Source organism: Diabrotica virgifera, chromosome 2 (assembly GCF_917563875.1).
Source record: "Diabrotica virgifera virgifera chromosome 2, PGI_DIABVI_V3a".
In the NCBI taxonomy this organism is placed as follows: Eukaryota; Metazoa; Arthropoda; class Insecta; order Coleoptera; family Chrysomelidae; genus Diabrotica; species Diabrotica virgifera.
In genome coordinates this window covers 40,819,456-40,837,019 of record NC_065444.1, presented here as the reverse complement: position 1 = coordinate 40,837,019, position 17,564 = coordinate 40,819,456, and the positions used below count along the sequence as shown (strand labels likewise).

The 17,564-nt window shown below is 32.7% G+C and overlaps 1 protein-coding gene across 2 annotated transcripts in view; it reads right to left on the bottom strand.

Annotated features, from left to right (window-relative positions):
• LOC114327957 (UDP-N-acetylglucosamine transporter) overlaps positions 1-16,677 on the bottom strand; it is a 37,720-nt gene extending 21,043 nt beyond the window's left edge. Inside the window, exons 1-4 of one of the 2 annotated variants that reach the window (XM_028276672.2) lie at positions 16,538-16,677; positions 5,666-5,765; positions 4,972-5,038; positions 155-274 (exon numbers count right to left, since the gene is read on the bottom strand). In XM_028276672.2, the coding sequence (XP_028132473.1) occupies positions 155-274; positions 4,972-5,038; positions 5,666-5,689 (211 nt within the window). In that variant the 5' untranslated portion in view covers positions 5,690-5,765; positions 16,538-16,677. Of the gene's footprint in view, positions 1-154; positions 275-4,971; positions 5,039-5,665; positions 5,772-16,537 lie in introns of those variants that run through there. The other variant, XM_028276673.2, reaches the window with a different exon arrangement.
• Positions 16,678-17,564: the final 887 nt, after the last annotated feature.

Genomic DNA, 17,564 nt, shown 5'->3' with positions numbered 1-17,564 from the left:
ATCAGAAGAAGTAGGTATCGACCGACCGCGCAAAAGATAGAATGACAATTTTCCATAGAGGTATCAATCCGCCAATGAACAAGCAGAATCGCTTATAAGGAGGAAGAAGGAGAAGAATCCTAAAGTATAATTTGAATAATACAAGCCAACTTACCTGTTGAGGATAAAAACATATCACCTTCTCGTGTTCTGGCATATCTCATACTTAAACCAAACACAGCATTTTGGAGAGTTAAAATTAGTAAGCTAACATACTTCAAGTAGGAATTTGTATCTGAAAATGAAAAACGAAATTAGAATAAAGGCATGTATCCTAGTCTAGGCGCCAAATAGAGGTCACCGTGTCCTTTTCAATTCTGATGGACAAACTCAACGGTTTCTTATGGATTTTTGGCTGCTGATTACGAATTTCGAGGGTGGATTTCGATCCGAGTGGTCAAAAATTGTTATAATCAATTTAATTGTTTATAAGGCTCTGGCTCATAAACTAAAAGAGATAAAAAAATGTTTCAAATAAAATGTGTTCCTTAATAAAAAAAAAGAAAAAACCGTTTTCTAAACTTAAAGCCAACAATTAGAACTCAAGATATTTTAAAACGAGTGCACAATGAAAATTGCAAAATAAGTATTTTTCGAAGCTTCATCGATCGTAACTGGGCTTCTACGCATGCAAATGAGACTTAGAAGGTCTCATTTTAAAACTTAATTAATAGGCTTCCAAACAAAGTTTGTTAAATTACTTTATCTTTATTTCTTTTAAAGTTACCCGTTTGATTTATAATTTTCTTAAAAAAATTGCACATTAATTTTTTTATACGGGTTTCAAGCAAATTTGAGCTATAAACATTTATACTTTAATTAATAATAATGATAGAAAAACTTAAAAGGAACATTTTGAGCTTACGAAAATGTTCGTAAGTTTATTTTTGGCCAAAATATCGATATTTTAATTGCGCGCAATATGGATATCTTGGCCAAAAATAAACCTACAAACACTTTCCTACGCTCAAATTATTTCTTTTAAGTTCTTTTATAATTAATGTTAATTAAAGTATAAATGTTTATTGCTCAAATTTACTATTTTTTTTTATTTTTTTTATTGTTGTAATATTTACAATCTGTCCTTAACTAAGAACAATAGGTAAATTCTTTGACAAAAATTGAAAATTTGACCTGTGGAGGGAGATCCAGTGATCACCCTCTTTACATAAATTAAATTAAAACAAGTTAAAAGTTTAGTTATCACAGATTATTCGAATCTTCTTGCTAGGTCCACTACTTTGAATCTCTTCAGGCGTCGTACATCATTGTGGTCATCAGTGAGGTTGCTGGCTAACTCGTTTGGTTGAGATTCTAGTCTCTTGGAATATTTTTTGTAATATTCTGTTATTACTATTTTTATGGATGGCACATTGGGGTCTTGCTCTATCACATAGTTTGGCACGTACCAAGGGGCATTCAGCATTGTTCTAAGGACTTTGTTCTGGAATATCTGCAGTATTTCTAGGTTAGTTTGACTGGCTGTCCCCCAAAGTTGGATACCATAGGTCCACACTGGTTTTAATATAGATTTATATATCAGCAGTTTGTTTTCAAGAGATAGTTGAGATTTACCACCGATGATCCAGTACATTTTTCGGAATTTTATTCCTAGTTGTTTTCTTTTTGTAAAAATGTGCTTTTGCCAAGTTAATCTCCTATAAAGATGGATTCCTAGGTACTTGACAGTATCGGTTTGTGGGAGTTGCGTTTCATTTAGTGTTACAGATGGACATGTTTGTCTTTTCATGGTGAAGGTTACATGGATGGATTTACTCTCATTTGCCTTTATCCTCCATATTTTAAGCCATCTTTGTATATTATTAAGGTCTTTCTGAAGGATTCCGGATGCTGTATTTGGATCATGGTAAGAGGCTAATACAGCAGTGTCATCAGCAAAAGTTGCACACGTTGTTCTGTTACTTGTGGGTAGGTCAGGAGTGTAGAGCAAGTACAATATCGGTCCCAAGACACTTCCTTGTGGTACTCCGGCTTTTATTGGTCTTAGGCTTGTGTATTCATTATCCTGCTTGACTAGGAAATGTCGGTTGGAAATAAAGCTTTTTAGGATTTGATAAAAAGGATGGGGAAGGTTTTTCTTTAGTTTAAAGAGCATACCAGCATGCCATACCTTGTTGAATGCCTGACCAATGTCCAGGAATGCAGCAGAACAATACCTTTTATTTTCTAAATCACTTGTGATGTGTTTTACCAGTCTATGTACCTGTTCTATCGTTCCGTGTTGTGTTCTGAACCCAAATTGGTGTTGGGGAATTAGTTTTCTTTCTTCTATAACTGGGGATAATTGTTTAAGGAGAAGCTTTTCCAAGATTTCTGATAGAACAGGTAGCAGGCTTATTGGTCTGTATGAAGTCACCTGAGTTTTGTTTTTCCCTGGCTTAGGTATGAGAATAATTTGAGCAACTTTCCATTGTTCTGGGTAGTATCCTAGCCTAAATATTGCATTAAATACTTGCGTTATCATTTTACTAATAACCCATATAAACAAATTAATGTACAAATTTTTTAAGAAAATTATAACTTCAAACGAGTATAATTTCAAAACAAATGAAGATAAAGTAATTTGACAAACTTTGCTTGGAAGTTCAATTAAACTTTAAAATGAGACTTTTAAAATTGTAAAGGTCATTTGCATACGTAGAAGCCGAGTTACGATCGAAAAAGCGTCAAAAAATACTTATTTGACTGTAAGCCGATCTTTAGCCTCATAGCGACCATTAAAATATCTATCTATATCTTGGCCAAAAATAAACTCACGAACATTTTTGTAAGCTCAAATTATTTCTTTTGAGTTCTTTTATCATTATTGTTAATTAAATTATATATTTTTGCAGCTCAAATTTGCTTGAAACCCTTATAAACAAATTAATGTACAATTTTTTTAAGAAAATTATAACTTCAAACGGGTATAACTGTAAAACAAATAAAGATAAAGTAATTTAACAAACTTTGTGTGGAAGCCTATTAATTAAAAAAAAAATAAATAGGAAAATTCCAATAGTTGGCTGTATACCATAGTTTAAAAAACCAATACAGAAGTAAAAACTTCGAGATGTATTCTGGTATAAAATCGTTTATTTAAAACTATAAAATGTCATGGATTGCAAAACGTTTTCGTTCTATACAGAACATCTTCAGTGCCTAGAATGAAGTATTTCCACGTTAGTTTAAAGCAAAAGGTTAAAATTGTGACTGTTAAAATGAAAAATATGGGAATACTTACATCCTGCCGAGTAGTTTGAAACTAGCACACGGTAAATAGTGTTAACCTCATCGTATATGGTTTACATAATATAATATATTAAAATTTTATTACTACAAATCGATGTTGATAGATAAAGTGGAACACATGCTAAAAGGGTGCCATGGTTCCCTGCTCGAAGATGCTAGGTACTTGCCAATTCAATGGGCACAGACCAACTGAGAAATTAGGAAGTGGATATACAATTTGACAAGAGTGACATGACATGACAAGATAAAGCCAATTTTTGGTTAGAGTTTCATTTGATTGTGGATTTTTTAATAAAATGCATAGGTTTGTCTACAAAAATAATTTAAATTATTTGAATAATAAAATCTACTGTAAAGTTTAAAATAGCAACTCTCTATTCCAGAATAACTTATAGATTCATTAAATTTAATGCAGATATATTTCATGGTTTAAGTTGTGACGTCATCGAATGTGAAATGAGATGAAAGTTGAGTTTTGTTAAACAAGGAAATACACTACATAATAAAAGATAATTAGACTTGCGTAGAAAAACACGCAATTTATTACTCTTAAATTCTGGTTTTTTGGTTTGTTTAGCTTTGTTTTTCCACGCAAGTTTAATTATCTTTTATTATGTAGTGTATTTCCTTGTTTCAACAAAACTCTACTTTCATCTCGTCATTTCACATTCGATGACGTCACAACTTAAACCATGAAATATATCTGCATTAAATTTAATGAATCTATAAGTTATTCGGGAATAGAGAGTTGCTAATTTAAACTTTACAATAGATTTTATTATTCAAATAATTTAAATTATTTCTGCAGACAAACCTTTGCATTTTATTAAAAAATCCAAAATCAAATGAAACTCTACAGTCACAATTTTAACCTTTTGCTTTAAACTAATGTGGAAATACTTCATTCTGGACACTGAAGATGTTCTGTATAGAACGAAAAGGTTTTGCAATCCATGACATTTTATAGTTTTTAATAAACGATTTTATACCAGAATACATCTCGAAGTTTTTACTTATGTATTAGTTTCCTATTAATTAAGTTTTAAAATTAGATCTTCTAAGCCTCATTTGCATGCGTAGAAGCCGACTTACGATCGATAAAGCTTCGAAAAATACTTATTTTGCAATTTGCATTGTGCACTAATTTTACGATATCTTGAGTTCTAATTGTTAGATTGAAGTTTAGTAAACGGGTTTTTCTTCGTTTTTTATTAGGGAACAAATTTTATTTGAAACATTTTTTTATCTCTTTTAGTTTATGAGCCAGAGCCTTATAAACAATTAAATTATTTATAACAATTTTTTGACCATTCGTATCGAAATCCACCCTCAAAATTCGTAATCAGCAGCTAAAAATCCATAAGAAACCGTTGAGTTTTTCCAACAGAATTGAAAAGGACACGGTGCCCCCTTTGGCGCCTAGACTATCCACTATGTTCGTGAACCTCTTGCGCTAAACTCTCTTGCAACTGTTCCACATAGTGGATCGGTTCGCGCTCCCTGAGCGTGCAACGGTGCGCGCTCCGCCTTAGCACTCCAATAGATGCCCGTTTATATGTAGTGAAGCGCATGTTGTCTCCATTGGAGCAGCTGCAGGGAGCGCGGAGCGCAAAAGGTTCGCGAATATAGTAGATTAGTGCCTTAAGAAACGTTTAAAACTGAGTCAATTGAAATATTTACCAGTCATTTTCTGTATTTTGATGTCTGGTTGTTTGTCTCTGATATTGTTTACCAACGAGGAATTTTTCTGTAAAAATCCACAAAAATCAACAGTGTTTAGAATTTTATTAAATAACAGTCTAACATGTATTCTATCACATTTGGTGTCGAGAAAATTTTAATACATATTTCACTCACATAAAGGATTAATTCACATGAAATTGACACGACTAATAGTTACTGCCCTTTAGGGACGATTTAAAAAAAATAATTATTTATTTAAAATTTTTCATGGAATGAAAAATGGCCTAGGTTATGCCTGTGGTAGGTTTTCTTCAGGACGATCTTGGATGTGAACATTCTCCATAGGACTATCATCTTTTCTTCGTGATTTCGTTCTTCTTTTTATAAATTTGATAGCAAAATATAAAAGAATTATTATAATCAAAAATATTATTGCGACTTCTCAAAAATTAAGAATACCAGTTTTTGAGTTTTCAAGTATTAATATTTTAATTTCTTCCTGTTTCTTCGTGACTTCATTCCACTTTTTATAAATTTAACAGCAAAATATACAACAATTATTATAATCGAAAATATTATTGCGAGTATCCATAAATTAAGAGGACTAGCTTTTGAGTTTTTAAGTATTAATAATATTTTAATTTCTTCCTCTTGAACATCTCCTGAACAATCTCTTGAACAAAATCCTTACCCTGAGCCGTGTGCTTCCCATCATGGATTCTTGAAATATCTTAGACGTACCTATGGACGTTATGGAGAAGTTTCAGGAGTAAATACTTCTCCTTGCTGGCCTGTAAAAGAAGAATTAGATAGCTCAGAAGAATACACAAATTTTACCAGAATTTATTGTTGAAGAAGCAAAGTTAAGAGAAAGAAGAACATATTTTATTTATTTATTTTTTATTTTATTTATTTAGTACCCAAATAACAGTACTGGACCAATTACAATCTGGGTTAGTGTATTAAGCGTATTAGTAAATTTACCGTTTACAGATCATAAACATAACAACAAAACAGTATAAAATACATAGACTACATAAACGCCGTTTATATGTAAGTGTGTGAAAAAACTCAAAATGAGAAAAACACACTCACATACGAACAACGACGAACAAAAACTTATAAAGTAATTAAAGAAAAACAGAAAATACATAGTATGTAAAACAAATATATACAAAAATACAGAATAAATATATAATATAACAGCAAGATGTTAAAAAGTGACTGGTTGCAACCTAATATCGTTAGCAGTATTCTTAATGATGCGTAAATTAGAATTGAAGATGTCAAAGAGATCAGAGTTCGCATTGTAGTGAGCTTGCATTTGTACTAGAGGTGACTGCACCAAAATATTTGATCTGGCTCTGTTAACATAAAACGTTTGTGAAGTACGAGAAGCAACACGTGGTACGCGGAGATTAAGAAGTTGCAATAACTCAGGAGTATTTACTTGATTGTTAATAATTTTAAATAAAAAGCATAAAGATTGAGTTATTCTAGGACGCTGAAGACTTTGCATCTTAAATTTATCGAGAAGTAGCTCTTCAGAAAATCCGCTAGCAGGATAAATGCCAGTGGATTTAAAGTGCATACTTTTTAAAAACCGCCTCTGTACTGATTCCAAAACAGTTGTGTGATTTTGATAAATTGGAGACCAAACTATCGATGCATAATCGAGTTTGGGGAGAACAAGAGATGAACATAAAAATTTGCAAGTGTCAATATCGGTAAGTTCTTTCGCATTTCGTAAAATGAAACCTAGAGTACTAAACGCACCCGCAACGATATTAGTGATGTGTGGAACAAATGATAGTTTGCAGTCAAATATGACCCCCAGGTCCTTAACAGAGCAGGGGCGACAAATGGAAGTATTATGTATATGATAATCATAGTGTGTTGGAGAAGGGCTTCTAGAAAAAGACATAACATTACATTTAGACGCATTTAGCTGCAAACAATTAGTGTCACACCATATACTGATTTTATTTAAATTTTCTTGAAGTCTAATGCAATCGGAGGGTGACTTAACTTCAAAAAAAATTTTTAAATCGTCCGCATAAATTAGTGAATGAACATCTAGGTCATCAACAATATCATTAACGAATATCACAAACAATAGCGGCCCTACAATTGAACCTTGAGATACTCCGGATAACTGAGGAAAAGGGGTTGATTTAAAACCTCTAATTTGTGTATATTGCCATCGATCTGTAAAATAAGAGTTAAATAATTGTAACAGCGTAGGTGTGATTGAAATAGAACTGAGCTTATTCAGTAGAATTTTATGACTTAAGCGGTCAAAAGCTTTGGAAAAGTCAGTGTATATGACGTCGACTTGAGCATTTCTGTCTAATGCTTCACATAGGAATTGAGTGATATTAACAAGATTTGTTAAAGTAGATTTACCACTGATAAATCCGTGCTGTTGGGGAACTATGAATGGTGAAATGTGGGTGTAAAGGTGTTTATTTATACATATCTCGAAAATTTTACTGAAGTTGGATATGATAGCAATAGGCCTATAGTTTTGGATAGAAGTTCGATTTTCTTTCTTAAACACAGGGACAATTTTAGAAACTTTCCATTGTGTGGGAAAGACCGAACTGGATAATATGCAGTTAAATAAAGTACACAGAGGAGTTGAAAATACGTGGGCACAATCTTTTATGAGAAATGCAGGAATATTATCTGGTCCCATCGTCATGTTCGGCTTAATCTTCCTTATGGCCTGTTCAATTTCAGATTTTGTAAAAGCGGGAATGTGCAATTGTTCGGCAATATATGTATTTAATTTGGGAGTGATATGGTCGGGAGGAGAAATATCGGTGTATGACTTTGAGAAGAAATCGGCAAATGATGAGGCAATATCCTGTGAAGTCTCTAGCTTTATATTATTATACGACATAGTTTCAGGAATAGAACAATTTGTTTTCTTGGAGTTTATGAACGACCAGAAGCTACGAGGATCTTGTTTAAGATTGAGTTCTAGTTGAGACACATAACGCTTGTATATTATTTGATTAAAGTATTTGAATTCTGAACGAATTCTCTTGAATTCAGTGTAATTTTGAATATTACGAGATTTTTTGTACGCGTTCCAAGCTCTATTTTTAGTATTCAGAAGATTAATCAGATCACCATTGAACCAAAACGGATAACGTTTAGTTTGCTTCTTTTTAAGAGGAATATGTTTAGAGAAGATGCTGTGAATATACTGATAAAAGGCATTTAGGTTGCTGTTGATATCAAGATCAGTGGAAAGAAAAGACCAGTCAGATAAACAGAGTTCATTATAAAGTTCTATAAAGTTGGCTCTCTTAAAGTTAAAATTCTGCTTACTGTCGATTTTGATTTCATTACATTCTTTTTTAATACTAAAATCAATGATGAGCGCTGGATGATGGTTATCCTTGGGAACAACATAGTCAATTGCCTGATATACGTTACAAAATATATTAGAAAATACCAAATCTAGGATTCGTTCATTATGATTAACTACATGATTATATTGCGATAGATTAAAGAAATTTGCAACATTCTGCACGGCCACTGATTTACCGGTAATAATGCCTTGAGTATATTCCGGTATATTAAAATCACCCAAGACTAATACTGTTTCGTTAAAAAGACATTCAACTGTTTCTAAACACTCTAGGAATAATTCTAGTTCAGATAGAGGTGTTTGCGGAGGTATATATACTAACACGAGATAAAAAACTATTTTCTTTGATACAACTTTGCTTATGACTACATCAATTAATTTGACTTCAGCAATAGCAGCACATATAGAGTAGACATCAATAGGAATAACATTTAATGCTTTATTAACTGCTAATAGTACACTTCCACCTCTAGTTGTCCCAGTGGCTAAAAAATCCCGATCTGAACGAATCACAGTAAACAATTCAGGATCAAAAAGTTCCGAATCACACACACTAGAATTTAACCAAGTTTCAGTGAACGCAAAAATTTTATGGGTACCAGGAACGGAGCCGTGGTTAGTGTAAACCAATTGAGTCCGACCTAGCAATCTGCGACAGTTTTGGTAATATACTTCAATATTTAGTTTTGGGCTTCCATTATTCTTCACCTGGGGCTTAATAAATTGTTTCTGTGGTTGCTATTTAATGTCAAGTATATTAGCCTTAAATGAGTCCAGCGTATGCTTGAATACATGACATGAGGATTTATCCCATGTTGCATGGTCAGTATTAATCGTCTGAACTCCATCACGTTTGTTATAATTAACACAGTTTATACATTTTAAAGCAGTAGACTTACATTCAGAGACTTGATGACTTAAAGAACATTTTGGACAGACTACTTGATTTGCTTGACAATTATTTGCGAAGCGATGAAAACCACAGCATTTGAAACATCGCCTAACCTCCACAGCATCATATACTCTACAATAATCATAACCCACAACAACATGCTCATAATTTAAAAGACGATGATATGTAGCCAGATCTATCTATCAGCGAGGTTCCTACAGCCTCTGCCGCTTCTCGCATTTCGACCGCCATCGTTTCCTGTCCATCCATTAGCCAGATCTACTTGAAGTATAGCTTGAAATACATTTGGATTTTTCTTTAAGGGACTGACCGATATTACATCACAAACGCAGTCACTTGATAGCACGCTATGATTTTGCTCTTTAAGCATACTTAACAGGATAACTTTATCTAAATTTTCAGAAATACCGACAATACGTACACGAGGATTAAAAGGAGAAATTACTTTAATATTATATTTATTGTTCATTGTAGAGTTCATTAAATCTTGAAATTTCGAATCGTTACCACAACGGATCGCTATACCGCCTTTGTTGATTTCTTTTACTTGTGTAACCTGGATATTTTCTTTAATAGGATCAATTTTACGGATTAACTCGGATTTGGTAGAAGAAGAAGATTGTTTTGGATCTTTGGGTGTAATTAGCACAGTAGGAGCTTTCTGGACTACTTTCGCAAATTACAATTCAGGCGAGCTGCACGAAGGTCTTGGGACATCAGGAATTTGATCTTTTAACATTTTTAGCATCTCGTCTTTGAATGATTTAAACATCACATCGATCTTCTTTGCCATTAGATCTGGAAAACTGTTTAATTGCGTCATAACAGCAGCGACAGACTTCTCAACTACTTCACAATTACCATTGCAGAAATCACACAAGAAAAAGACATTGTCTTTCTTGGAGAGAAATCGGAATTCAGAGTCCGATAAATTAGCACAAGGTCCATGAAACCAGCGACCACAGAGTCCTTCACAGCCAATTAAATGAGCGTCTTTTTTATACGTTTTACACTTGGCACAATCAGACATTCTGATCAGACTTGCTTATATGCAGGACATAAATTAGGAATAAACTGTTTTAAGATCCTGGCCTAACATCAAATTTGTTATTATTTTTTGCTGGACACTACTCGATAAGATAAAACAACTTGATCAAAGCCAATGAAGATATGAAAGCCAGACATGCAGTTTTGAGACAAAATCCACAAATTCTGTTTACAATAGTGTATATATAAAGTTCAAAACTTACGGTAAGCAAAAACACAGAATTTTCCACGTACACTATACCCACAAAAATAGAAGTCAAAGACAGAGCACACAACTTTCACAGGCATATCAATAGGCCAGTCTCAATAGTGCACAGTCTCAACAGATAGCTTTAAGACATGATGAAATTGTTAAGAGAATGCAAAAATTAGAAACATGGAGACAGGATATATTTAACAGAAAAGCCAAAAAGGAAGCAGAAGCGAGATCAGCAAAGGTTAGTCTATTTAGCTGGACACCGAATATCGAGTCAAGATTGAAATGAAATATGGGAGAATTAGTTCAGAGAAATAAGGAAAAAAATATCCTGTTGGCGACACAACCCCCTCCAGGCCGAAACCAAATTTTTTAAGTAGTATGGACATCTATATTAATAACCTATATGTTTCCTGCAGCCGATTTTGATGATATGCATAGCTATAAACAAATAAAGATCAAAAAACCGTAAATTTTCGATTTTTTCGTCTATAACCAAAAAGTTCAGTACTTTAAACAAATTTGAGATTGAGAAACTCATAAATCATATAAAAAACTTCAATATGGCGTTCGATGAATATGTCTATTCTTATTTGTTGCTTATAAAATTGCAAAATAAAAATCATAAATTTTGAGATTTTATAAATATTCATAACTTATGTAAAAATGAACTTAGAACGTTCTTATTACACGGAATGCTGAGACTTCTGGTGCTTAAATCATACCCTAAATTTCAAAGCAATTGGTCAAATAGTTTAAAAGGTATTTAATTTGTTTATCCCAAATTAATTTTTTTGCAAATCTATAAGTCAGAAAATGATGAAGTTACAGTAATACTTGGGATAGTTTATGAAATAAGAAGATTCATACTATTAATTTAATTTAAAAAAAATGACAAAAAATAATTCTAAATGCTGCAAAATTATTTTGCAAAAACATGTGAATTTAAAAAAGGGGAGGCTAACTTCGTCCCTAATTGTCCTAGGACAATTGTTTTCTTTCTAAATGTCTATAAAAATCCACTCTTTCCAAATATGAAAATAGTTATTTTTCTACAACCACTATTCAAAGTGCACTTTTCTGCACGGTTTTATGTTAGCAAACTTGATATTTTCTCACAGTATAAGATATTTGACATTAGTGTGCAGAAAAGTGACGTTTCTGTGCCGCAAAGTGACGTTTCTGTGCCGCAAAGTTCTTTTCTGCACAGTTGACTACCTCATTCTGAGTAACGTTATATTCTGTTTACATCCGTGGACTACCGCATTCTGAGTAACGTTATATTCTGTTTACATCCGTGGTTAAACTTTAGACAAATATATAACCTATAAGACAATTATTATATTTAACTATAGCATAGAAACTAAATTATGGATGTTACAACTGTTTTATTTTACAATTTTATTCTTATTAAACATTTTATAATTATCAAATAACCAATAAGGATTTAGCAACCTGTGCAAGAGACGTCGAATGAAGTAGGTTTTGTGTAAATCCGTGACTGCATAAATATAATGTCAATAATGTGTAATAATTGTTTAAATTTAAACAAATTAAGGCAGTGCATTAATTTTTTAACTGATTTCTGTGCAATTTATTTAGGTATAAGGAATTTAAATTGATTAGTAGGTATTAATTAAATACAGTTTAAAATTTATCACATAGGTACCTATTATAATTAATCGTCGTTTGGAAATTGTGATTTTTATTTTTAGGAAAAACTGTGCTTGTAGAAAAAGTATAGTGTGAAACACGTGCAGAAAGGTAATTTTTCACTCGTTTGAATTGCGGCACTCGCTTGCGCTCGTACCGCAACTTTTCAAACTCGTGAGAAATTAGTACCTTTCTGCACTTGTTGCACAATATACTATTTCCTAACAAGTGCAGAAAGTCATACTTTTCCGCACGCGACTTCAGTTTGCCCAACGACGCGAAGCAGGAGTTCGACAAGCAGTCGAGTGCGGAAAAGAGACTTTCTGCAAGAGTTAGGAACAATATTTTTTCTATGAGTTTTTTAAAAAATGACCAAATCTTAATCAATTAATTTAATTAATATGAAAATACATAAAAAAATTAATTCCTGGACACGGTTGTCAAAACCAAACTTTCAACATAATTAGTTAGCATGACGACGATCTTGGTTTCCATGACGATGATTCAAAACGACTGTTATTGTCTACCGATTTGACTTTCGAATATTATGTCAAAATAATTTTATTTCATCGAATTGTCGCGTTAATTTCATTAAAACAGGAACACTATAAGTTACATTTGAAATAAAATAGTAAATAATATCTTTATCTTTAATAGTAAATAATATTTATAGTTTATTGCATGTATTATAATTATTTAAGGCCATATTAAAATATCTACACGCGTGCGGAAAAGTAAAACACGTGCGGAAAAGTAAACCGCGTGCGGAAAAGTAAAATGCGTGCGGAAAAGTGAAACTTTATAAACTAAAATGTGTGCACGAAAGTAGACATTTTTTCACGCTCGTAGAAAAAATAATTTTTCTACGGGTAATGGTTAAAAAGTTATTCTAATTGTTTATAAGTAAGAATAAAATCGACGTATTTTTCAAAATAATTGTACACTGTTTAAAATTACTTTTTGTCATATTTTTTTAATTAAGTCCATAGTATAAATGCTCTTCTTCCATAAACTGTCAGAAGTCTTACTGTAACCTTATAATTTTCTGACTTATAATGTTGCAAAAAAAAATGAATTTGGGATAAACAAATTAAATAACTTTTAAACTATTTGACCAATTGCTTTGAAATTTAAAATATAATTTAAGCACCAGAAGTCTCAGCAATTCGTTCATTTTTACATAAGTTATTAATATTTATATAAACTCAAAATTTATGATTTATTTTGCAATTTTCTAAGCAACCAATAAGGATAGGCATATTCAGACGATTTATGAGTTTCTTACTCTCAAATTTGTTTAAAATGTTTAACTTTTGGGTTATAGACGAAAAAAGCGGAAATTTACCGTTTTTTGATCTTCAATTGTTTATAACTATGTATATTATCAAAATTGGCTGCAGGAAACATAAAGGTTATTAATATAGATATGCATACTACAAAAAAATTTGGTTTCGGCCTGGAGGGGGATGTGTCACGAGAATAATCTTATTTCTCTGGACTAAATATAGTCCTGAGTAGGCGAAATATAGTGGTTACATTTTTCGGAGAAAATTAAAAAAGAAAATTTAGGCAATGATTTAAAGTGCCACTGCTATTGTATCAGGAGTCTTTGGGCAGACATGTCATTATTAATAAATCTTACAGTCTATATCAATATAAAACTGTGTTCCAGGCTGAAGTTTTTCTTTTGGTGGCCTGCATTGATGAAATCAGAGATGGAGCAAAGCCCCAAGACCCCAAAGCAAAAAGAATGAACATTTATACAGCCAAGTAGCAATTCTGGCAGTAAAGAACAAACTCACCAAATCAAAACTGGTAAGGAACTGCAAGGATCTCCTCAACAACCTCAATAACGAAGAAGCAGAAGAAGAAGATGAATATAAAGCTATAACTAAACATTGTTTTTTTCTATTCTCATACTATAATATATAAATTATGATTTCACTACCTATACCCAAGAAGCAATTGGAAGTAATATTACGACGTCTTAACGTTGGATTAAATGCCCCAACGTTAATACACGACGTTGCGACGACGGTCAGAAAACCGCTATTTGCACCTAAGTGGGGAATAGAAATACGGGTTGCCTCGACGTCCCCCTCTCGACTTCTCAGCTCGAGATATTTTATCGTCAAATTACGTTAGTTTTTAGGACTTTGGTCTTGTAAAGTAATAGTATAAAATTCTCTACCACAGAAGTACGGCGTACACACTTCATTTTTATCAAATAGGTTAATAATCTTGGAGGATATTAAATCATCAGAAACTAAGATGCATGACGGCCTGTAAGTATGTAGGTTCCTATTCTATTCAGAATATAACCTAAGTGACTTGTATAATTATTTTATTAATCATCTGCTCATTGCATAATGCCGTCGAAAATTTACAAACGCAAGGAAGTGTAGTGTTAAACTAGGTATAAAAATTGCTAAAAACTGAAAGCGCCTCAGAAATTTACAGGTTAAATCGAACAAAACGGTAAAAATAGAAATAACCATCGTAATTAGAAAAACATATTATTATGTCTAAACCCATATAAAATTATCCTTGATTTATATATAAACAAAATTCGTTAATTAAAATCAAATATTCATTAAGATCTAGCAAAAAAATTGCCAAACATTATGTTTCAAAATATGGCTGAACCATGGCGATCTTTCATTAATGGCGGATTTGACTCGCGACCTAAATTGCACTACATTTTAACTGATTTGGACAAGGACACCCCCTGCCGACCTTTAGCATAACCTATTTTTACCTTGCACACCTCGAATTTACCTATTGGTATACCTAATACGTCCTAAAGTAAGCGCAAACAACTTGGTCTTGACGACAGACTCCCGACGACCTGTCGTCGTCGTGAACACGCCTTAATCTGGTGGACGATTTGAGATTGACATTTGACAGTTGACGACGGTTTTTAGTAAATTACAGCCAATTACAGGTATCTTATAAAAAAAAACTTTGACGTCAGGTTAACGTATACAATTTTACTTAAGTACTATGTTCCCGCAAGTACACGCAGCAATCTACCATATACGTACCAAATACTCTGTAATCCCCGACGTTGAGCAGTCGTTAAATGTCTTCCAGTAAATTACATTGTAGTATAGAGGTTATACCCGACGTCAGCTTAACGTTAAACCTTAACCTAATAATTAACGTTGGTATTCTCAACGTTGGATTGTCGTTGTCGTCTTCCCGAAAAATACGTCTACCATACTCGATAAAACAGCAACGTCCTCTGAACGTTGGCATCTATCCTAAAAAATACGTTGTAATTCCCGACGTTGAGTAGTCGTTAAGTATGCCACTTAATTGAACTTATACTACAGATAGGTTAAGTCCGACGTCAGCTTAACGTCAAACATTAACCTAATTAATTGACGTCGTTATTCCCGATGTCGGTTGGTCATGTCATCAGATTATATTACTTATTAGCAGCAACGTTGGTCCATAGGAAAAACAGACGTTGTCCTTGGTTAAGGCTTATGGTGAACGAATTTTGTCCTTAAATTTAACGTCCCATTAGGACAAAATTGGTTGCAGGTCGTAAAATTGCTACTTGGGTATCCGAATAACGCTCGGTTTCATAATCAGTTAAAGTGGACTTTAATTTTAAGTTGGTACCTTTATCAATGCAATTCATATGGGTAAATGTCAACTTTAAAGTGAACTTTACTTAATGTTCACTTTAAGTTGATTATGAAACCGGGCGTAAACTTCACTATGATACAGCTTTTCATTACGATACAGTAGTGAGAGCACGCAAAATAGAATTCTATTTTGCTGACGTCACATAACGAATTTCACAATGCGAGAATCGATGGTTGGTAGGCAACGTGACGTAACTAAAATAGAATTCTATTTTGCGTGCTCCCACTACTGATTTTTAACCAATATAATCGCGATATGGCATTCGCGATGAAGGTGGCACACGCGCAATGATCAATGCCGAGTCAAATACATACGCTTTGACGGTTCTCAATATGTAAACAAACTGACAAACCTACTTAATTTATTTGCGTTACAAAATTAATAAATTTGAATATTTTTTTGTTGTGAATGATTATAGAAAAAATCGTGTATACAACTTTCATTTAATTATCATTATGAAGCTCGTACTCTATATGAAACTTGTATCTCTCATACTCGCTTCATAATGCCTATCATTAAATACTCGTTGCATAATATACTATTACGTAACTATACAACAATTGGTTTTGTTGTTAAACACAAGGTATAACTGAACTAATAATATAATTTATATAAAAATACAAATAAAAGCATAAAAGCTGAATATGTTTATAATTATTCACACTTTTGGTTTGTATCTTTAGCTATATTGAGTATTATTACTTGTATTACTTACCTTGAAGACCAACTAAATGATACTTGGAGAAAATTTACTAAATTGGAACTATTATAGCAAGCAATAGAAAACGCACTTCAATATATAAAAGTCATCATCATCAGATAACACTTTTATGTATTCATTTTTTTTTTAAATATGATGGTGCATTTATGTTGCAATTAGGTATGGCGCAAAGTCATTGAGATAAAATCTTGTGGGCAATTGGTTATCTGAGAAGATAATATATAGAAAATTTTCGATATAAACTTCGTTAAACCAAGTTTTGACGACATGCATATCTGATAATCCTCAACGTAATATCATAAACTCTTCTATAAATAGATAAAGGCATTTATAATGAGAGATGGTAATGATCTCTGAATCGAAATTATATATAAAATGCCTTTATCTACCTGCGTTTTTACTCACGTATTGAGTACTAGGAAGCAGCTTTGTTGATATTTGTTTCGTTGAATTGATGCGTTGTGGAGTGCAACTATATAGACTTCCCATGTCCCTGCATTCATCACCCTTTATTCCTTGCAAATTTTTGAAGGATGGGTAATAGGTATAAGAGAGAATCTGTTTCCGAATTAAGAAATCCAAAGATTTTATTTTTAAATATTTATTTGTTTGAAAATGGAGTCGCTTGGATTTCGTCGTTTCTTCTATAAATGTCTAATTCTTGTTTAGTTGTCTCAAAAAATTGGCTCTACTAGGGCGGTCCGATAATAGACGGAGAGGCAGCGCTGAAAAATCTCTTTGAATTTACTAAAGCTAAATTTTTCACAGTTGATTACTGTGATTGTGTAGAGAAACATACTGCGGTCGGTCAAGCGAAACGTAGAACAGGGGTTACTGAGAGGGTATCAAAGTTGATTTCCTACAAAGGTAATTAAATACATTTACTAAGGCTGAAAATCAGTACACACATTCTAAATTGAATTTAAATAAAAGTTATAATAGTCAGTCAGCTGTATTACGGGACAGAGCCGGTCGGTTGACCCCAATGAATGTACAGGGTTATTCAATATATTTTGACCCC